The sequence below is a fragment of the Tachysurus fulvidraco genome, chromosome 10 (genome assembly GCF_022655615.1).
Source record: "Tachysurus fulvidraco isolate hzauxx_2018 chromosome 10, HZAU_PFXX_2.0, whole genome shotgun sequence".
NCBI classification, from domain to species: domain Eukaryota; kingdom Metazoa; phylum Chordata; class Actinopteri; order Siluriformes; family Bagridae; genus Tachysurus; species Tachysurus fulvidraco.
In genome coordinates this window covers 14,525,120-14,548,744 of record NC_062527.1, presented here as the reverse complement: position 1 = coordinate 14,548,744, position 23,625 = coordinate 14,525,120, and the positions used below count along the sequence as shown (strand labels likewise).

The 23,625-nt window shown below is 40.1% G+C and overlaps 1 protein-coding gene across 3 annotated transcripts in view; it reads right to left on the bottom strand.

Annotated features, from left to right (window-relative positions):
• The window catches only part of LOC113660092 (protein diaphanous homolog 1), a 115,206-nt gene that overhangs the window by 36,239 nt on the left and 55,342 nt on the right, over positions 1–23,625 (bottom strand). For all 3 annotated transcript variants that reach the window (XM_047819142.1, XM_027173336.2, XM_027173337.2), the window contains 2 exons: positions 22,788–22,902; positions 22,627–22,635 (listed from right to left, as the gene is read on the bottom strand). In XM_047819142.1, the coding sequence (XP_047675098.1) occupies positions 22,627–22,635; positions 22,788–22,902 (124 nt within the window). The remainder of the gene's footprint in view (positions 1–22,626; positions 22,636–22,787; positions 22,903–23,625) is intronic.

Below are 23,625 nucleotides of genomic sequence, written 5' to 3'. Positions count from 1 at the left end.
TCCCTAACCTGATGCTACAACAAGCTCTGTTGCACATCAACGTCACAAAACATCCCATTCACCTGAATACCCATGTCTCATCGCACAAGAACGATTACGGACAAAGCGAGAGATGTTTAGAATGAGATATATGAAGAAAAAGGATGACTGACAGATAGAAAGTAAGTGAAAAAGGGAGAAAACGAAGAAAGAGTAAGACAAAATGAAAGATAAAGAAGTGGAGTGGGAGATTGAAGCAGCAGTCACTCAGCTGTCAGCGCTAAAGCGTTTCTACATTAGTGCACGGCCGAGAACATGTGTTTGACGTAGCCACTCTAAAATCTGCCTACATTATTCATACTCATCTACTGCACTCTCTCCTGAATGCAGGTGGGAAATAAGGGGTTTAAATGAAGCATAGATCTTCACCCATGACAACACGGCTCACTTCGGCACTTAACCAAAGAGCATGTTCGTCTAGCGGTGGGACGAGAACGGAATTCATGAGATCATGATCGTTAAGGGGATGTGATAAATATTGCACGCTGATAATTAGATAGAATAGGTAACGTAAAAGATAAAACGGAAAAACAATCTGATTGACTCAAACATTATTTTTTCAAATGTTGGAAAGCTGGGGTTGCACTATGGTCATGGTCAAACAAAAGAGCACATAAACCTTAAATTTAGTTTTTATGACAAAAAGTGTTGGAATAATTACAACATTGGACAGGCAGCATGTTCATTCTCTTCTTTATTAGTACCACTGGTCCACTCCTGTGGCGTCTCTTTGCCGTTAAGTTGGCATTTGCAAAAATTGACCAAGTGCAAACTCATTTAGAAATTAGCATCAAATAAATGTCAAATCATGATTATTATTTTCAGTGACTGTACATACATGTGCGGCAGCCAGTGATGAGCAATATGGCAATATCAATAAAAATCCTATTATGTTTGATGTCAGTCCCTGTTAGTCAGATTTTACCTACAGTCAACTCCAATTCCATCAAGCACACTAATGAAACACATGCATCAAACACTCCACCTCTGCCACCAGACACACATCCTCCCCACTAACGTCAGAGTGAGAGAGAAAATGAGGGCTGCGAGAACAAAGACTGTGAGTGGGCGGTAAAAAAAAAGAAGAGAAGATGAAGATGGACTGGCAGAGACATATGCCTGCTGAGGACAGAGAGACAAAGAGAAATGAAACATGAAAAAGTAAAACAGATGAAGAAATAAAAGATAAAAAAAAAGGCAATAAGAAGAGAGTGGAAATGGCAGAGATGAAATGAGGGGAGGGGAAAGATTAAAGAGAGCCATAAAGCAATGCAATGTGAAAGCAGAGGAGGAGGATGTGAAAGGGTGTCACTGTTTCGGGCACCAACGGGCAGATTGGAGCTAGAAGCAAAACGACTGAAGGCAACAAGTGCCCTCGATACACACATGCCCATCTCTAATAATAAATGACTATGACAGAGGGCCTGCCTTCTAACCAGTTCTGCTCATATGAACATGCAACCGAGACTGTAACCAGCCTGAAAATATCAGAATCTGGAAACATTTTCCCCCACAAATGTTAACGCAGATGACCAGCTGACAACTCGGGGATGAGTTGATAATTTAGTTAATCAGCTGAACATTGTGCTCATGGATTCATTCCGCTGTCCGTTGTAACTGGAACCGCAACAATGAGATTGTAATTTTACGCCTCACAAATCCATAATCAAATCCGTAAATCCGCAACTGGGTTTTCACAGTCCTCAGTTTACAGCCAAGCATCCTTTACAATGTTTATGATGCAATCACAGTTTACACACTGACAACTTCTGTGCTAATGTCCATCAGAGCTGCTTGACTGGTGATGTAATCACAATTTTGTAGATTTAATTCTCGCACGTATTTCTCCTCCGTAACAACGCAAATAAATTCTGTGGTTTCTATGTTCGTCTACTGAATGGGAGCTTCTCTACATTTTGAACAAATGAACAATCGACTGGTTCGTGTTTACTGTAATAGTTGATCTCATGAGCAAAACTAACCAAGTCGTACGAAAGTGTCATGATGGCGGTGTGTCCTAAAAACTAACGAGATTTCTGGCTAGCTGCCGATTGATTTGTAAGCCACTTGTGGTTGTAAATCAAATTTTATAAACAGTCTGTTTACACTGCTGCGTTAAGAGCAAGAGAGTAAGGACAACCATAACACACGTGTCCCATGTATTCATTTCACTCAGTCACTGTTCAGTCAGTGGGAATTTATTTAATTGACAACTAATATTTGTTTTTGCAGGACCGAACAATTGTATTCGTTTTAACGTCCAGCAAACTCTTGGACTTCTTTGTAATTAAAGATTCTCTTATATCACTTGTCAATGTTGTTTTCCCTTTTCTGAGGTCATATGGTACATGATCTATGGAGAGTAATAGCACTTTACTTTATATAACTGTGGCCCAAGTACAAACGCTGCAGGGTAAAAACACTTATCTTTAAACCAGCACAAAGACAAAAAAAAAAAAACCTTCAATCTATCAACTTACAAACAAGTAGTTACAGATTTTCAAATAATCAGCATGGATTTTCTACCAAATGTGGCTTTGCATTCACGATTACCTTTGACATGAATCAGACTCCATAATAACTATGTTCAAAATATTCAACTACGTTCAGACAAAGAAACCAAGAGGATGCCATGTTTTCCTTGTAAGCCACCTGTGCCTTAAGAACACAGTTTTGAAACACAATTTGTTTTGGCTGAATATTAACCGACAGTCTCCATAAAGAACCAGGTATCCCAGCTAATGCACTTATCCACCAGAGTCAGCTAGATAAATGTTTCATAATGGGTCAGTACGATGAACTGGGTCAGTGAGAGCGGGGAAAACAAAACCACTGCTGTATGCAGTAAAGCAGAGGCATACAAAGGGAGATCATTTAGTCATTCACTTTTTAATAAGTATCTGCTCTTTCCTCCTCGATTTCATTACGGTTATCCTTTAGACACACAAACAGGTCGGCTGTTATGTTCTGGGTGATTTTGCTGCCGTGTTTTGAGTCGCCTTGCCCTCTTGGTAGAATGCATTATCCTGACTGATCACCATTATCCTACGATTTCTAACGTGTGGCCTCTTCAAGAATAATCCGTGCCCCATCCACAGGACACGAGACGTCAGTTTCATCTGTGGCTTTTTCCTGAGTATGAACATGATGTATATCAAAGGCATTGGGATTCACAGTGACCAGGAGTCTCATTTATTCACCATGTGTATGCACGATTTTGTGTAATGATTTTCTGAGTGATTCTGCTGCCTGCGGATGGGATTATATTTAGAACTGCTCCTGCATATACTGCTCCTACATATATGTACAGAAAGCCCTAGTGGTAGAAAAGTGTAATAATAAGTAAGTAGCTCACATCCCACTTCATGTCTAGTTAGTTAGTTAGTTTATTTATAGAGCACATTTAAATTCAGCTTACACTTAACTCTGTGGTGCTCACAACAAAGTGCAAACAGGCGACATGAAATGTACAGTGAAATCCTGTAAAAGTCACCTAAAGGCATTTAAAGATCGATTGGGATGATGTCTGATTATATAATCAGTATGACTTATTTACAATTTCTGGTGATCTATCAGCATTCATTTCACTTTTAGAGAGCAGCAATGCAATCCACATTCAGACTTACAGACATTACATTTACAGCATTTGTTATATACTTATTCAGAGCGACTTACATTTACCTCCTTTTATACAACTGAGCAATTGAGGGTTAAGGGCCTTGATTAGGGGCCCAGCAGTAGTAGCTTTGTATACCTGGGATTCAAACTAATAACCTTCAAATTGGTTGTCCAACACTTTAATCACTTGGTTACCACATCCCCCATACTCAAGTCCACAGGCACTTTTTAACATGAAGCTAGAGAAGCTTTTTACCAACCATGAGTCGAATAATGCCACATGTCTTATGTGCATTCATATCAGTCACACTGCAAAAGTGTACGGCCAGGCTTAAGCACATCAATGTGACCTGTAGGTATCTGTATACACAACATATGACTCATATTCTAAAGCCAGTCTTGGCAAAAACAAAAATGCACAGAAAGTTAAAGTTTGCAGCTTAGTGGTAAAAGTCTGATAGAGAAAGGAACGATAGAATGCTTAAGATTCATGGTGTGAAGGAAGGGGAGGAGTGTGGCAGGGTCTGCAAACCGAGGATAAATGTTTAATTACACATTAATAAAAACCGTATCATTAGAGGCAGGTCTTGTCTGCTTGCTTGAAACTTACACACACACAGGCACACACACACACACACACACAGGCACACACAAACACACGGCATGCTGCACTAATTCAAAAAGACAAACCCATTAATGTGCACCACCAAAAATAAAGCCATCACAAAGGCATCCAGCACAGCGATGTGTGTCCGTGACCAGCAGCTGCAGCGAGCAGTAGAATGATGGACAGAGAGAGAGAGAGAGAGAGAGAGAGAGAGAGAGAGAGAGAGAGAGAGAGAGAGAGAGAGATATCAGTTGTTGGGGGGGGGGAGTGAAAGTTGCACAGCAGAGTGAGAGAGATAGCTGAGTAGATCTAATTCTGCGTGTGTGTGTGAAAGGTTTGGAGCCTGAGGGCTGGATATAATGAGACTCAGTGAGCGAGTTTACTATACCTCACACATGGCCTTTACACACTAGCCTGGAAAAATCTCTTCTCCACGTGCGCACTCACACACACACACACACACACACACACACACTCATTATTGGCAGCTGACTATCACTCTATGTCAGACTCAGGGGTTACCTGAAGCTTAAAGACGTAACTTCACAATAATCCTAACCAAAGACACGCACACAAGCATACAGACAGTCAAAGATAGCTCTTTCATTAGCAAGGTGTCAGTGATGCTCAAGGAACCAGCAATCCTTTAAAACAACCCCTCCATGTTACAAGGCCAAACCATCAACTAAGCATATGTGGGAGCTTAATACTAGGAGCATTAAAATAACAACCGTTGAGTGTTCTACTAGTTTTACCTCTGGCTTTGAAAAGGCATGAACCAAATCCAGGCACAAATCCTTTAAGCTTCTGTACACATGACAGACATTGTCACAGGCCATGATTATGTTTAAGATAAGAGGACGCTTTTAGCTGTTTATTCATAGTGTGTCTCTGAACAAATCAGATTTTGTTAGCAGTAAGGAGAGATGTTGCTGTGCTGTTCATAGTGATTGATGACAGAAGCTCCTGACGCTATTAATTCACTGTTTTTAGAGCTGTTGTCCTTGCGATAAAGTATAATGCCGTAAACCACTAATGTCACCAACATTATAAAGCTGTAAAGGAGCCGATTTGGCCTAAAGGGAACCCCTTGCACCCCTGATGGAATAATGTGGAGACCCGAGACAAAGCACTGATCAGTCACTCCAGTAGTTCACAACTGTGGAAACTGCAGACACTAATCCAAAATCGGAGGATCTTTTCAAAATTACTGCAGATTTTCCACAGATTCAAGTCAAGGCATGTGGGGTGACATCACACTGCACATTCAGCCAAAGACCTCTTTAATTCATGAGCATCGAACATGGGTACAGCCATCATAGAAAGTAATTATACAAGTGTCTTCACTGGTAGGAGTTTAAAGGAAAAATCATATATTTGCAATTTAGACAGTAATTTCCACAACAAAAAAAGGACAAAAACTTCACAAGTTGCAGCAAAATCCTAGAGGGACTGATTATTGCTCAACATTCAACTTTATTATCTCCCAGAGATCTGTATGCATGATCAGAACAAAAAGAGAGATGGCTGCTAAAAGGATTAGTCCAATCAGATTACTGAATAAAATCCTAATTAATGCAGATTAGAAGGATTATGAGCACAAAGTGATGACCTCGCTGCACAGCACAAACATGGACACAGACTTTATCTGAATCCCTGGTGTGCTAACTTATGGTTATATGAGCCGGATAACGACTTGGGGTAAAGTGTGCACTCGGAAGTGTTCGCTCAGGAGGGAAACCTGTGGTACTGAAATGCATCATACCAGGTATTGTGGGTCAGGACATCTTGTCATGTCTCAGTGGTGCTGGGACAAGACAGCCGGAGTGATGATACACACGCTCAGCTCTCCAGTGGCCAGAGCTGTATCCTGGCTGAATGAGTTATACTGTATGCCAAAAAGAGCTCTGTGTGTGTGTGTGTGTGTGTGTGTGTGTGAGTGAGAGTGAGAGTGAGAGAGTGTGAGTGAGAGACAGAACCTGCTCATTAAAGTTCAGCGCAAGCTTATTGACTAAATCGAAGATCTACAGTCCACATGGAGTGATTAGTCGAAGCATTCACAAAATAAAATAAAGATGCTCTAAATCAGAAAGCCACACACATCACAAGTTTAACCCCACCTGTCCCCCGATGAACAATCTGTTAAAAGAAGTTTCAACGTGGCAAAAAAAAAAAAAAAAAGGATTAAATGTCTTGGTTGATAAATTACTTCTGGGTCTAAAGGGAGCAGAGTAAAATTTTATTTTTGACCGAACCACTTTTTTTTTAATCCCATAACTTCACAAAAGTCTAAACATCATCTTTCTCCATCAGTCTGCACACTGATCACAGATGAATCTGTCTCTTATCCAGAAAAGCTTTCTTTTGCTCCATTTCTTTTTTATTCTTTCCATGTTTCTTTCTTCCCTTTGCAGTCTTTTCCCCCCTCAGCTGGGAACTTAAGGATGTCAGACTGATGGACAGATGCATTAACATGCTTTATTCACTACCCAACTCTCTCTCTCTACATCACAGAAGACATATCCAGCTCTGAGTGCCATGCAGTATTCAACAGCATGTCTCTGTAGATACACAATTCGTGTGTGTGTGTGTGGGGGGGGGGGGGGGGGGTTTGCTGCTGCTGTACAGTATGACACCTGTATGCACACATGCCTGAATCTTAGTAATGTGTGTGCAGTCCAGAGAAAAACATTTGCACCCTAAGTGGCTCCTAGATACGGAAAACACTCCTCTATTTTCTCTCCTAAGAAAAATAAAAGTGAAATGTGCTTGTATTTAGATACAAGGCAATAATCCAACACGTAATGCAAAAAGACACAACACAACTGTTCAAAATTTTGCCAGGACACTTTCAGGCTCCCCAGACCTAATATGATGAAGGCACTGTGTACTAGCTGGCTGAGTTAGAACAGATGGTGCAAAAAAAAAGAAAAAAAAGAAAAATTCCACAAACAAAGAACGATTTGACAAAAATATGGCGGATAGAGAGTTTCTAGGTAAAGTTTTGAAGACGAAAATTGCAAAGACCTTAAAGTGATTGTTCTAAAGTCTTAAAGGTTGTTCTAAAATCAAAGGACAAACAGAAAAGTTATAAGAGAAAGTTTTGCCATCCCTCCCACCAAAATCAGTCTTAGAATACAAAACAATGCAAAAGCTTTTCTGTTGGATCACTCGTAGTTTACTTTTGGCAGAAGCCTTTATCCAGGGTGCCTGGATACCTAATCCTAGATTTGATTTGATTCAGTAACTCATTCTGAAGACACGCACACGTCTTAATGAGCTGTCCACCAGGGACTGGGTCTCTGGGCTCACAAATAACTTTTCACATTCCAACATAACTGTTCCAGGAAAATGAGCTTACTGATGATAATAAAGACTGTTGTGAATCCTAACCTTCTACAGATAAGTGTTAACAGCACTGTACAATTGAAACAGAATTTAGAATGTTCCCTGTGGGGGGTGCAAACTTTTGCACTCTATACATTACACGCAGCCTGATTAATGAAATTCCAAATGCAATTTTTAACAGTGAGTAACTTGCTTAATAATCTTTCAAACAGAAGAAATAAATCAAGAAACATTTTGAAATCCATTACTTTGTTCAGTACGAACATTTGCATGCGCTCTGCGTGTGTTATTGTCACTTTGAGGAAAGGGTTCATAGTAGCTGCTTTAAAACATTCATGTGGTGAAAGGGGAATGATGAGAGAGGAATGATGAAAGACATCAGTTAACCTGACAGCAATGTGTGAGAAACTCATATCTCCTGCTCTTGTCGTCTCTACCCTGTACGTAGTCATGGCGTTTAAACTCACTCTGTTGAGAATGTGGGATGGGAATATGACTGAGGAGAGATAAAGGAATGAACTGTCTGCTGCTTTCTCTATTGCGTTCATTCTTTATTTCGCTCTGTCGCTCAGAGTCTGTGTGCAGGTGGAAGTCAAGCCCCAAATGTGAAGGAACAATCGCAATCAGGCTGCTGCCAGGGCAACGTCACACACACCAATGAGCGCTGAGCCTTGCTCTTATATCCATTGGCAGTCTCGCTCTTGTGCTCAATCCTTCCATCACTCAGTCACCACCTCCTCTGTTCTCTCGACCTCTTTATCAGAATCAGACCCATTTGTCACTTTAATACCACTGGCACATCTGTTAGAGATACACCAATGACACCCTTTTTTTTTTTTTTTTTTTAATAATCACCAAAGGCGTTTAAGGAGGTCTTGTTATGAGCCTCATGCCTTTGTTCTCTTTTAGTTAATGATGTACAGTACTTTAACAAGAGGATTCTATAATACAGATACCAGTAAATTATGATACCAGTAAAAATACTTTGGCCATAGTCATATAATTTTATTTATTACAACCTGCCTGGTAGCAGTTGATCAAATATTAAAATATAGTACTTAATCTTTAAAGCTTTCTCATTTTTTTAAAAATGTAATATTCTCTCTCTTTTTAAATGTTAAATATCAAGTTTTTATTTTATTTTATGAATCTTTCCATTCACAAGAAACAATTGTGTTCTTTATAACAGATCTTTTTCAATGTATCACTAATGTATTGCTGGCAAACCTATAGATTGCGGTTGTAGAAATATCTCCGAGGATGGTGATACATTGGTCATATTGCCGACTAGCAACGACCATTAAAATAATAATAAAAAAACTACCTGTACAGCATATAAGACGCTGGTGATAATCAGGCAAGTTCCAGGCAGAAACTACTGACAAAGATATCAACACAGATACTTCACTTCCCCCGAGAAAGATATACAGCGGATCGCAAAACTATATATATTTACGAGCCGCTAACAACTCCTTCGGTATCCACTCCCATGCCGAGTGAATAGAGCAAATGATCTTCAATAAAGAAAAGAAACTCATTCATGCTAATGGTGTAAGGGGTATAATACTTTAGAACATCATTGAGATTCTTCATAAGTGCAAAGTATTTGTGTAATGCATGTTGATAACTCTGGGTACAGAACAAGATATTGTTGCAAAAAATATATATAAATTATGCAAAATACACAGGAACCGAGAAGCGAGAGAGCGGTACAGACTAACTGCCAAATAACGTCTGCGGGAAGGAAGGGAATAATGTTCCAATATATTAAAATTATTTGATCGTATTTGAATTCTTTTTCATTTCATTCATTCATTATGGCATTAGATTAGAAAACATACTCGCGATACAGGTCCAGCTTTTCAGCCTATAAAAGATAAGCTTTGAGAATCAATTTCAAATGAATGAATAAAAGATGAGCAAAACATCTTACATCCCACTGCTTTATTTACCAAAGTATGCAATTTAGTGATGTTATTTAGGGGGTCAGGTTGTTTCATGGAAAAAAAATCAGATCAAATGCTGCTCCAACCCCAATTGGCATCTCTCACCTGTCAGTAAGGAGGAAAGGAAGAGTGGGAAAATCCAGCAGACAGCGCTCTAGAGAGCGGACGAGGCAGCCGGTAATAAACTTTCCACAGCAGGCAAGTCAAACACCAGAGAGACCACCGTGTCAGAGCAGAGAGTAGAAGCACATGAGAGAGAAACAGACATGCGGGATCTATAATTGAGGCGATATGGAGTTGGGTTTTTAGAAATAAATGTAAAATTGTGGCTCTGAATAACATGAAAGTGAGGGATATATCTCTCTCTCATCTCTCTTTTCCTCTCAGATGAACTGTTCTTGTATTTTTAATTCAACCCCAGTTTAAAAATTCAAAGCTGGTGGATAGGAAGGAAAGCACTATATAAAAGTACCTGAAAATGGACAAAATGAGTGAATGTTTTCAGGGGATTCAGCAAGTGGAATACCTGCCTTTGATATGAGCAAGAGCGAGAGAGAGAGCGTGTGTGAAAGAGACAGAGAGAGAGAGAGAGAGAGAGAGAGAGAGAGAGAGAGAGAGTCTGTCTAGTAATATGCTACAGCTGCAGCGATCAAAAGTTTATGCAAAGGAGCACAAGAAGAAGGTTCTGCCCATAAAGTCCATTTCTAACCACATTTCCATAAAGCCATCCCATCAGGGGGATAAATCGCTGTAGGTTTTAAGCTCTCTCAATGCTTTGATTGAAAAAGATGAAGTTTGAGATATCCAGCTAACTAGTGAGCTCTAATTTCTTCCGCAGTCAAACTGGCGCATGGTGTGATCGACACACTGTCCTGCTGTGTGATACACTGCCTGATCTGTTCTTCTTCACATAGATCAGTTTTCATCTCCATCCTCCACCATGTTATGCATCACAGATTTGGAGAGAGACTATTTTTAGTGATGTTTTTCAATCTTCTATTTCTGCTTTAAGTTTCACCACAGCCAGTCTGGTTGGCGTTTCAGAGGAAACAGAGCGGGTCTTCAGAGTGGGTCTGGGCAAAAAAAATGGTTAGGATTAAATTGACTTAATGTAATTTCTCAGGCAGGCTATAAACTGGGAGGGTGATAAACACTAACCAGCAGTAGCATCCTTTCTTTGCAATCAGATCTCAGAAATCAATATCTGTCAGCAGATCATATACCAGTTTGGTTAGAGATGGAGTGAGCGATTGTCCCACCATCAAACCACCTCTCTGACTTATAGAACACCAAAGTCTCAAGCTACTCTCTAGTCTCTGAAGAGGACCAAAATAGCTGTTTACTGATAGAATAGAATAAAACTTCTTGCTTCATTTCACGTTTTCTTCACCTATTAAATTAAAATGTATATCAAATCAATAATACAAATGTCATGCCAGAATTTCTGTTGCTATTCAATGGATGTCCTGAAGGGCATGTTCCTGACCTGTAAGACTTGAGCAAAAGGCTTTTCCATGTGGAAACTAACTTGATTTTGGGATCAATAAATTACATTTCTGAACATCCCCATCAAACATGCACCATTCTAAAGAAACAAATAGAAATCATGGATCTCAGCTAACAGCTTTAGTCCTGCAAGGAACCTATTGAAGAACATCTATTTAAACGTGTGGCCTTATTTTGACCTTGACTGGTTACGATGATAATTCCATATAAATCCTACAGACTGCCTCGTGCGAGAGAGATACGGTGCTAACGAGATTCTCGAACTAATTCACATACAACCTGACAACCTAAAACATGAGACATGAAAACAGGAAGATGGACAGAAGTGCAAAATACAAAAAGGCAGGACAGACGGACAACAGCGAAAAACACTCTCTGGATAGGAAAAACGAAAAGAGAAAGAAACACACAATTTCATGCAAAAGCAAGGAAACAGTGAAATATTAAACGTGCCTACAGGGAAACAATAGGCTAGAGATCTAAAGCTCCCCCTCCAACACACAAACACAGGGGGAGGTTTCTAGTGACTACAACACCGTAGCACTCATCCATGCACACACACGCACAACCGGTGCCTATAAAGGGCAAAAATTACAAGCGGAGGCAAATGAAAATCACTTTAAATACCATATGCGCTTAATGTGTGTTTCCAAGGGCAGTGAGGTTGGGTTTCTGGGTCTAGAGTTCAGCTCTGAGGATAGATCTGCTCTACTTACCTTCCTCACCAACACACTCCAGCTCCACAGAATGCATTTACCTTAATCACACTACAGCCAGAACATTGCTCTTTAATATGACCTGTCCATTAAACAGCGTGCTGAGCACACGACTGACATTTTTTCCCTCAATATTAGAAAACCAGCAAAGTAAAATGTGTGGTTTTTTTAATAGCATTCCCTCCCTTGTTCTTTACAGTTTCAGGTTTTTCTGAGTGGAGACAAGATGCAAGAGAGGAAAAGTAGTTTGGTTTCACTTCAAATGTGTCTAAGAAATCATCATTTTGCAATACCCTGTCTTGTTACATTTGGGAAAGGGTTAGCTCTACCATTATGAGCTTATAATTGCATTTTGTCTGTTTTGCCCTAAAGAGGCTTTTTCACACTACAATTACAGATGAAAAAGAGAAAAAGTAATAAAATAATACAAATACATCTGGGAATGAAGAAAAATAAGTCTGCTCTCAGCTTTAGGCAACAGAGGCTCTAATTTCTCTGAAAATGTAAATTGGTTTAACTGTGTGTGTGTGTGAGTGTGAGAGAGACAGAGAGAGCGTACGGTGCATGAAGCAACTGCACCGTATCTGGTTATATCAAATAGAAAACCATCCCATAATACTACAGCCACATCCTTTACTTATATTCCTGTAATCGCTCCTCTTTCCTCTCTCTCTCCGCTTTAATTGCAGGAGTATCAGCACTACAGAGAAGCCGTGAATCCGTCTCTCTTCCTGCGATAAGAAAGCGCAGAGCGAGCGAGGCGAGGCGAAGAGCCGTTAATGCTGCTATCTTGTCATCTGTTTCTTTGAAGAAGCTTCTCTCTCTCTCTCCCTCTTTGCGCTGTTATCTGTGGCATCAAAGCGCAGGCCATGAGAGAAGCCACGGTGAGCTTAAAGCCCATGGGAGCGACGTGGTGCAGCTAATGCTGTTAAAAAAATAATTAAAAACAATCTCATCATCAAAGAGAGCCGAAGCGAGGCCTAACCAGCTCCACCTTTCATGTTTGTGCCGTTTCTACACAACACACACAAGCACGCGTTCAATCTTCGCTCACTCTCTGTTCCCCGTTTGGCCATTTCTTCTGTCCTTTATCCCTGCATGGCTTTTTGCAACATACTCCATAGATGGAACATATGCCTTGTCAATTATTCCAATGCCCAAAAGCATTGAATATGATAAGCAGAATAGTATTCATGCCATATTCTGTAGGTAGGTCACATTCACACACAACGCTTTCCACTCATTTTTATGGCCTCTTCACTCTCCCTTTCCCCTCACTCTGTGCCGTGGCAGCTATAATGGAACAGTAATGTAAACCCATAGTGGAGCTGTGTGATTAGAAGCTCGGCTTTGCTCAGTGCCCTTAACGCCATTTCACTAAATTCCTATTAAATATCTCCCCCTTCTTTTCTCTTCCTCTCCTCCGCCTCTTTAATGGTAATGAGCATTTAAATGGTAATGGACCCTCACTGTCTCTCACTCTCTCTACTCCTAACAGTCCTCCACCGCACAAAATCTGTGCGCGCGGATGTGGAAGTTGTTTAAACATGACTAGCTCGGCAGATAAAGTTCAGATTAAAACGGCTGAGCTGCTGTAATGCATGGAAGGCTCTAGCATTCGTTCTGAATTTGCATGTAAACGAGAGCTGGAATAGGAGCTCGGCGCTGTTACAAAAGCGCAGCCTGTTTGGGTAAATAATCTGTTGCGTTTGGCAGCGGTGCCGAGGCAAGCCAACAGATGTGTTTGAGTGTGATAAAGAGGAAATGAATGCAAGGAGACATGCTTGAACCAACGTGTTCTACAATGCTATGAGAGAGAGAGAGAGAGAGAGAGAGAGAGAGAGAGAGAGAGAGAGAGAGAGAGAGAGAGAGAGAGAATGAGCAAGAGCAAAACACTTAAAATTACTGTCAGAGCAAATGTCACCTCTTGAAGAGATGAGAATATAAAACATTGCTGTTTATTATACTGAAATGAACAGCTACTCTCATATTTCCATTTAAATCTGGCCTGTTCTTAACTATGTATACACATTTACCCGTTTAAACAAGACTTTATATCCAATTCCAATATTACAACCAAAAATAGCTCTCACTCACTCTCTCTCTGTCTATGTGTGTGTGTGTGTGTGTGTGTGTGAGAGAGAGAATGTTGTGGACTATGGAGAAGATTAAAATAAGAGAAGCAGTAGAGCTGAGGTAGGTAGATAACCGGTACCATTAGTGACCTGTGGATTAACCTCACAAAAATAAAACAAACAAACAAAAATAAATAGACAGTAAACCAGAAACAAAGTTAAAGGAAGTGAGAGTTTTCTGTCCAGGTGTGATAGGATTTACTGACTAGCAGAATTATGTATGACAAAAGTTCCCTTCATCTCCTTGGCTCTGTCACATAAACACACACAATGCAAGCTTCCTAAGCTGGTGATTCCACACACACACACACACACACACACACACACACACACACACACACACACACACACACACACACACACACACACACACACACACACACACACACACACACACACACACACACACACACACACACACACACACACACACACACACAAAACTGCTTAAAAAACTCCCCCAAAGAGCTTAAAGATAGTTCATGCACATAATGAGAATAGTTCTCCTCTCTCTTGCATATTAACTTAAGCTGAAATATTCCAAATATAATGAAAGGGAAATACAAATACCCAACAAAAGAAACATGCCTCAGTGCCCACGATGCATGAAACTACTGTTGAGTCGAAACTCATTTCCTCCTCCCAAAGCAAACATAGCGGTTCACACTCCAAAAACAATGGCTGCAATTTATTACTCCATAAGCTGTTTACACATAGATTTTATAACCCATCTCTGGAGAAGGAAATAATACACAAACCAACACGAGACGAAATGAATCGAAACACAGAGTGCAACATTCTTCGCCCTGTATTCCTTCCTTTTTTCCTGCCATCAGCAAGCAAATGTTCTGTGATGAACCTCAATCGCTTCCATCATTTTCAGATGGGAATAGCAGAGATGTGCACACACAGACAGCTGGTAGAGCAGAGAGAGAATAAATTACAAAAAGGGAAAGAAAGGATGAGAGAAGAAATCTCCTAACACATGGGAAATCATTAAATGCGTAAGATTCACTTCACTTTTCCTCCAAAAGTCTGCTGCCTGAAACTAAAAAGCATTCTGTATGTCCTATTTGGTAAAAATACGAGCCATTAAAGCGGTGCCCCGTGTGAGGAATACCAATATCTAGAGAGAGAAGAATCAGGGAAAAAAAAAAAAACTTCAGGGTGCTGTAAGGACAAATGGATACCTGTAGGTGAGCAGGTTCTATGGGGTTATTTTAGCTCAGAAGAAGTTTTCTGAAAGGTTTGGAGCAGAAGAAAAAGACCAGTGCAGTTGGGAGTCACACAGCTGAGTAAACTGTGTGTATTTTAGAGTTATTACTGGGCATTAAAACCACAGTAAAGGTGCAGTAAAGACTGATGAAATCAAGTGTAAATGTACTACGAGCAAAGACGTTTATGTAGATAGCTGATCTATAGGATAATTACAAAAACCTATAAAGTACATAGAAAGATTAAAAGACATGTCCCTGAAATATAAAAGTTCATTATAACAGAACAACATGACGACCTTGAACGTATATCTGGAAAGAAGTTTGCAATGTGCTACAATTGTGCATCAGACCACAGAAGGCTAAGCTGAATGATGTCATTTTCTCCATTTACACACTGTTAAGGCACCCATGTTGATGCTCATGGACAATATTTATTAATATTATTTAATATTATAATAATATTATTTAATATTTACTAATTAACAAAACAGAGGCAAAAGATTAGGAACACTGAAGACAATCAATGCCGATAACCTTCAAAACCACCCATGCAGCTCTATGATTATTGATTTTACAGAGAGCAAGAGGGACACTAACAATACATTAGAACGTCTGTCTTTCTTTGTGAAAATGTCAACATACAACTGCACAAAACTCATTTTAAATGACTAAAAATAGATATGTTTTTTCCCCAGTGCAGCACAAAATGGCCAATTCCTGCTGTGTAGACATGTGTCAGACCTTATTAAGCATGTATGCCTTGCAGATAGATCCATCATGGCATGCTGAGGACAAAAGTACTGCTATTATATACTACTATTTCCAGTATTGCTAATAATAAACCAAGTCTAGAATTAATTAATGAATTATTGCACGTGATGCCTCTACATGGTGATTTCTAGACATATTATTGAACAGCATAACGGCAGTTTAGTGTTCAAGACTAGACAAAAGTTCATTCTACAGGAACCTGAGGGACATAAAAGAAAAACCAGAGAAAGGAAAGTCCAGCAAATCAGTAGGGATGAATTTAAAACTTTAATATGCAACTTTTTTTTCTAATAGTATAGATTTCTGTGAAGCTGCTTTGTGACAAATAAAACTGAACTGAATTTACTCGTGACATCAGATCTTTTCGACCTGCCGCTCACAGTGCATCCCAGAGCAGCCCCATGAACATGCTTGGAGGGAAGTGCCTAAAGACATCTATGATTGGCCAACTTCACCCTGCCCGACATGGGATAAAATAATTTTGTATATATTAATCTATTCCACCCAGAGGCCACAGCCAGTCATGATACAAAGAGGATTTAGCCTAGCTGGTAGCTGCAGTGCTATAGAACAGTGCTATGTAGTAGATGTGAACAGAAACAATCTTGGGGTGGAGGTGGGGGGCCCTGCAATGAAATATCTCTATATCAATGTTAGTTTGTCAGTAAATTTAGATAAAACCTCACATTATCAGCTCAATATACCATCACATTTTAATCAGAACACTAAGTACCGGTTGAAACCATTCCTTCTAGTACATTAACATTTACCTCATTTAGCTGATACTTTTATCTAAAGTGACTTAGAGCAAGATCTTTGCTCAAGGGCCCAACACTGGCAGAATGATAGTAGGGGGATTTGAACTCAAAAGCTTTCAGTCAGTTAGCCAGTTTACATGTAACAGTAATATTCAGTGATGTACAAGTAACAGACACTAATATTAAATCTTAGCATGCTACAACCTTTTGCACCGTAGCTCTGGCTATTATGTTTGAAGGTAATGTCTGTGGGGGGAAAACACTTTTAAAACAACAAATTGAAGTGTTTTGTATCTCGTATTACGCGTTTCCTTTTGGCCGTTTGTGGCGTCTGTGCAAACATGAATAACATGCTGTTCTTTGTAGCTTGGCTTCCTTTGTCCTTAAACCAGACAGATAAAGTTGTAAATACTGTATCTTCACTCTCAAGGACAGATTTAAATTAACAATACATGTTATCGGGGTTATTTCGCTATACAAATATTCAGTAAGGAGCTCCACTGCTGCTGAACACATTTTATTTGAACTGACAGCTAATAACTCCTTATGCTAATTTATAGTCCTGACTTCAGATTTGCAAGCATTCATGACCTCGTTAATGGCTCATTGAGATTACATTTTTTCTTCTAGCATTATCTCTACTGTAATGAAGTAACGTGTATATTGCACACCTTACACAGATCTAACCACATTTTTTCTTGCCCCCCTAAAGCCACAGGCGAAACTATCATTATTCAGCCATAGTTAGGGAGAACGATAGTGTGATGGCTTATTTCACACACTCAGTTATCTGGTGCTGGAGTTTTTCTTCCTGGGGGTTACTTAAAACTGACAGCACACCAAAACTTAAAAAAAAAAAAAAAAAGCAAAAGCAAAAGCTAATTGCTGTCATCCTCACAGGATTTGTTTGTTTATTTTGCACTGAATTGCAGTCAATATAAAATGGATTCGATACAGCTTCAAAACAAAAAAATCTAATGTTCATTTAAGACATTTACTGAGTTATCATCGCTGATTGTCGCAGGCAGCTGCATGTACTCAAGTCTATGACAAGTGCCTATAAGACCAGCATTAACTGAACATAAAAGTTAAGCTTTCTTGGAACAGCAAATGTGGATTTTATTAATTGTTTATATGCTTCAACCAAATTCCTCCATGCACACATAATTTAGTCATTAAAAAGAATCAGATTTGATATTCAGATGTTGTGCACAGAATCGTTTTGGCTTAATTGCTTACTGCACGCATTTTGCTATTGTGACATTTATTATGACATACTACCATAATAATGTGTGATGTGTGAAGTGTTTAATGTTATCAGTATCAAGGTCAAATCATCCAAAATCTGAAGTAAATGAAGTTCCAGGTTTCAGTTGTTCCTGGGCAGAAAGGAGCCAGATGAGGCAGAAACATGTTAAGTGTGGGAGCAGCCATGTGGCACAGCATGCAGCTCACCACCATATTTCATTCAGCAAGTGTCTCTCCGAGTCTCCCAGGAGCAGAATGGAATAAGAAATTAGACAGCAACAGATGGCAAAGGGGTGACAGACAACAACTAAAGCTCTAGACACTACTGTATGTATATGTGTGTGGATAGTGAGGATATAAATATGCAAGAGTAATAGATTGTGAGAGATATGTGCACCAGTGGTGGAATAGTGTGTGTGTGGAATCGAGAGAGAGAGAGAGAGAGAGAGAGAGAGAGAGAGAGAGAGAGAGAGAGAGAGAGAGAGAGAGAGAGAAGAAGCGTGAGTGATTTAGTGAGAGTCCCTGTGGTGCTGGTCACTGCGGTAATGAAGTACACTGCTAGATGCATCACAAAAGACGTGTGTGTGTGCGCGCGTGTGTGTGTGTGTGCGTGTGCACGCATAAGCGGAGGTGAGGGGTTGGGCAGAGCCGGCTGGCTGAGCGAGCTCCATAGAGAGCTGCAAGCCTCCAAGGGGAGCTGAAAAGCAAGCTGGCAGAAGAAGTGAGAGCATTAAAGAATCGTCATAATGAGATACAGCAGCATCAAACACGCATGCGGTTTTCTATCTCTATACTTTGTGTTCATATCCTCCCCATCGTGTTCCATCTCCATGCATCAACCTGGCTAATTGGGCTGTGGTAGGTATAGACTTCAAAAGGCGACTGTCTCACTAACTGTCTAGTAGCATCATGCACCCAAACAGATACTAGCAAGAAACTGAGGCAAGAAAATAAGTCTATAGATTGGAAAAGCACACAGATTTGAGTCAGAATTCAAAGATCAGTTTAAATAACAAAATAAGCTTAGAGAACAACATAACACATCTCCCCATTTACCATTGCTACCTTTTACTGCATTCTTAATAGAAATTCAAAATTCAAAATTTTACAAATTCACTTGAACATACGTATTTATGGTTGGTTTGTTGGCAACAATGCTTCAAACTAAAATAATGCCCAAAGTCCACCTTAAGGTTTTATGTAGACTGGGTTAAGGTGCATATTTTTAGTGTGTTTCTTTTCTTTTATAAAATATTACTGCATATAAAAAATCTGCATATTTTTTGGTATTACTTTGTTATATTAATACAATATTACATATTATTACTAAACTTTACTGGGACAGCAAAAACCACCACAGTGGTTTACTTTGACCAACATATGGTCTGACCTCCGTTTTGTTTCAGATCCCAGATCTGACGATACACATTCACATAAGCATATGGAATATGTAAATGGTAAAAAGATTCTCATAGCTTTTTGTTTTATTCAGAGCACATAGCTGAAAATGCTGCACAATGTCAGATTTGGCTAGTCCTTCCTTTGTTAAACTGTGTGACATGTTTATGCTGGATGCATTCTCTGACGCGGCTTTTATCGGCTTTCAAGTCACCGTTTCACCAAAGTGCTTATCGAAACCATCACTGATGAAAGTCAGACGTGAACAGATTGTTTTAGAGAAGTTCACTGCCTCAGTCTCTTGATTATTCATGTCTGTTAAGCAGGAAAGCATCGCTACTTGTCCTTGTGTCACTTGTTCAGCAAGTCACTTGACTCACACATGTCCAGTATGCTTGACTATAGGCATACTGTCATTAAGCTTATTCAGCTTGTCGTATAAGAAACATATGCATGTTTCTTAATACATGTTCCACGCTAGAAGTGTAGACAATCATAAAAAAAGTAGTCACTAGACAGATCCACAGGGTGCAGACCAAAACTCTGTGTGCAACTGCAGCACCTTTTCAGCACAAACAGCTGATCAAATGTGAATTTTCAAAGGTCAGGACATAATGAAATTCACAGTCTTAATAACTGAGACCAACACTTCATTCAAACCAGCAGGGGCTTCTCTCTGTTATACACAATGTGTTACTACAATATTAGGTGCCACTTGCCTCCTTCAAGCCTGTCATTGTCTTAAGCTGACTGTGCTTATGGACTTCTCCTAAAGACACATGCAGTTTTCTGTGGCACAATAAAGCCAAGATAATAAAAATGATATTTTGGGCAGTGCATACAATGTTCCATTTCCCAGTCTATATATTAACTGTGCTTTGATTTGTGCTTTGAAGCAACACAGTAATTGTATTTTTTTTGCTAGGCTTCCTTCAATAAGCTGTTTCCAAATGCCTTCTCAAGAAAGCTGCCTTTCATTCGAAGGTTGCTCCAAACGTCACTTCCTTTCTGCTGTGTATCTGCCATGTCACTATCTCTATATGTATCTGAATATTAGATACTTCTCCCTGATGAATTGCCTCTCAGTCATTACTGCTCTTTTACTGACATTGATGCTTTTAGGCAAAAACAGTCATTTAGTTTACAAACAAAATGCTGTGTAAATTGTCACATGTGCGCGTGTGTGTGTGTATGTACGAGGGAGAAAGAGGCCAGAATAAGAAAGTGCTACAGGGCAATGACATCAGCAATAAACCCTCTGACCTCATAGGCGACATCATCAACCTGCAACACTGTCATCAGCATGCTGAGAGAAAGAGAGGAGGACAAAGGGGCAAGGAGAAGTGAGAGGTCGCCTCTGGCTGGCTGTGGTGTCCTTTCGCTTGGCTGGGTAAGAAGGGATGACCGAAGGAGAGCAAGAGAGAGGTCACACATGCCTGACAGAAAAGAGCAGCAAAATGCAAAATACTGCTTCTCTCTCTCTCTCTCTCACACACACACACACACACACACACACACACACACACACACACACACACACACTTACATTACGGGTAGGATCAGACAGATGGAGAATATGAAAAGGGCAGCATTCATTTACAGACAGATATCAGAAAAGGTTATCCTGCATCAAGCCAAACAGATGAATGAATACACACACACAGCTCACATGGTCCAAGACAGCTGACAGATATGACATTTCAAGTCCTCAAACTTTTCATACAAAAAAAAAAAATTCCACAGCCATGTCAGTGTGTGAGCATATAGTTGGCACACACTCCCTCGTTAAGTTGGAGGTTATTGCATACTGAATCAGGCACATAAATATGGAGGAGAAGAGTACATGGAATTCTGACAGCAGAGGCAGAGACACACACACACACACACAAGGGTGAGAGGAAGAGAGGGAGGGAGAGATGAAGGAAGAGAGGGAGGGAAGGAGAGAGAAGAGAGAGAGAGAGAGAGAGAGAGAGAGAGAGAGAGAAAGAGAGAGAGAGAGAGAGAGAGAGATAGAGCAGAACAGGAATATGAAGGAGAGAGGTGATAGAGGTGACGATGTATGCAGAGGAAGAAGGCTCCGACTGCAGAATCTGTCACACACACATCCCACAGGGACATATGTGGCAGTAGTTTGACACTGAGTAGACTTGCACAGAGGACAAAGACACACACACACACACCTCAAAAGGTCATGCTCATATTAAATTCAGTATGAGTGGAGTTTTGCATATAAAGTCCTAAGAATTATGATGACCGTTCTACAGAGATAAGCAACAGACACACGCCCCCATTTCTGCATAGCAATAAGCTTTTTCTCACTATTTCCACCCACCCAGTTCTCAGCATCCATCCATTTCTCAACATCCATCACTCTACAACCTATATATAAATTTTTCTCTCATCCATCCCTCCATTCCTGAATAAATCCTCTCCAAAAATTCATCCCTCAATTCTTGAATAAATCCTCTATCCTAAAATCCATCCCTCCATTCCTGAATAAATCCTCTATCCTAAAATCCATCCCTCCATTCGTGCATAAATCCTCTCCTACAATCTATCCCTCCATTCTTGAATAAATCCTCTCACTCAGAATCCTTCCCTTCACTCCTGAATAAATCCTTTCATAATCCATTACTTCCAGTCATGAATCTAATCTTTATTTCAACAATCTATATTAAAGCCATTAATCACAGCATCTATCCCTCCATCCCTGACTGGACTCCACCCCTGATCTCTCTATTCATCAGAGCATTCCTCATTCCATTCCCGAATGCATCAACCTTTCAGCAACTATACATTCATTACACATTCCACCCTCCTTCTGTGAATCCATCTACCTAACTAAACGTCCAGTCCTTCTTCTCTAAACACATCCATCTAGCAAAACCTCCATCCCTCCACCTATCATGGCATTCATTCCGCTACCCCCAAATCCACCAACTGATCTCCATACAGCTCTGTAGGGCTGCACAATATGGACAAAGTGCTCTGTGTAATAGAGCTTGATCAACTTTCCTACATTAAAGAAATGCTTTCATCGCATGTGATTGATAGCGCAGCCCTACATCTCTGTACCCATCAATCAATTTCAGAATCCATCCGTCTATTTCAAGAATACATCAATCTATTTGTGCAACCATCCATCGTGCCTGGAGACGTCCGTCCATCCTGCTTAGCATCCAACCAACCAACACAGAAAATGTTACTCTTATTGCAGTCAGTTTTTAATCTCTCTCTCACAGAGAGAGAGAGAGAGAGAGAGAGAGAGAGAGAGAGAGAGAGAAAGTGAGGAAGAGAGAGAGAAAGAGAGATGTCTTACCTTTTGAGGCTGTGTTGGTGGATCAAAAACATATGGAAGAAACAAAGATATAAAAGGAAAAACCATAAATATGCTGGTCTTATGTCTATTCATTCATGATGAAAAGCATGTACCAGTAATGTTCTCATGAACATAGTAACACAGTGATTTACAAAACTCACTCTTGGTCTGGGAGGAGAACGCCAGAGTGAGTCTGGAGAAGAGCTCGTTACTCTCAAAGCGGTCCTCTTTCGTTTTCACCCAGAAGCTGCTCTCTGAAAGATCCTCAGCTGCAATCTTCAACACAGAAGAGAAACAGTCAGTTCATCCATCCATTCATCAATTTACTAAAACCATCCCATCCATCCCTCCACCCTTCCAATCAACCACACCATGTATCCATCCACCTAATGAAAGTAATCCATTCCTATATTCACTCCATACAGTCCCAATGAAAGCATCTACAACTACTCCAACACAACTACTCCAACACTTGTCTCTCACATAGATTTTTTAATATGTGGGATTACAGCTAATAATAAACTGGCTGCCTTAAATGATACAGAAAGATAAACCATCATGTAACATGCATCAGAGATCCTTGAATCCCCAAGTACCATTAGCACATGCATCATATATACATTTGTGCCCTATTACTCTGTTGCTCTAACAGCAGAGCCTGAGTTCACTAACAATTTACTACAAACACACATAATATATTACAGCAAACAAGATCAGCGCTGTTCTAGTTGTGCTAAAATCCTTTCTTACTGCAGAAATAATAACTACCCTGCCAGCTGCAGCGATTCCCAATTAGGGGTTTAATGGATTATCACGAGTGAATGCTTTATCACCAGCGACATGCTATTTTAGCTCGAATGAATTTCCCCTTTCAGAAAGACACAGCGCCCCTGAAACTTGGTCCACGCTACATGAACACAACTTTAAGTCAATTAATCTCTGTTGGTGGCAGGGTGAACAGTCAGTGCTGCTGAAGGCCTCTGAGGAGTGTGTGCGCTG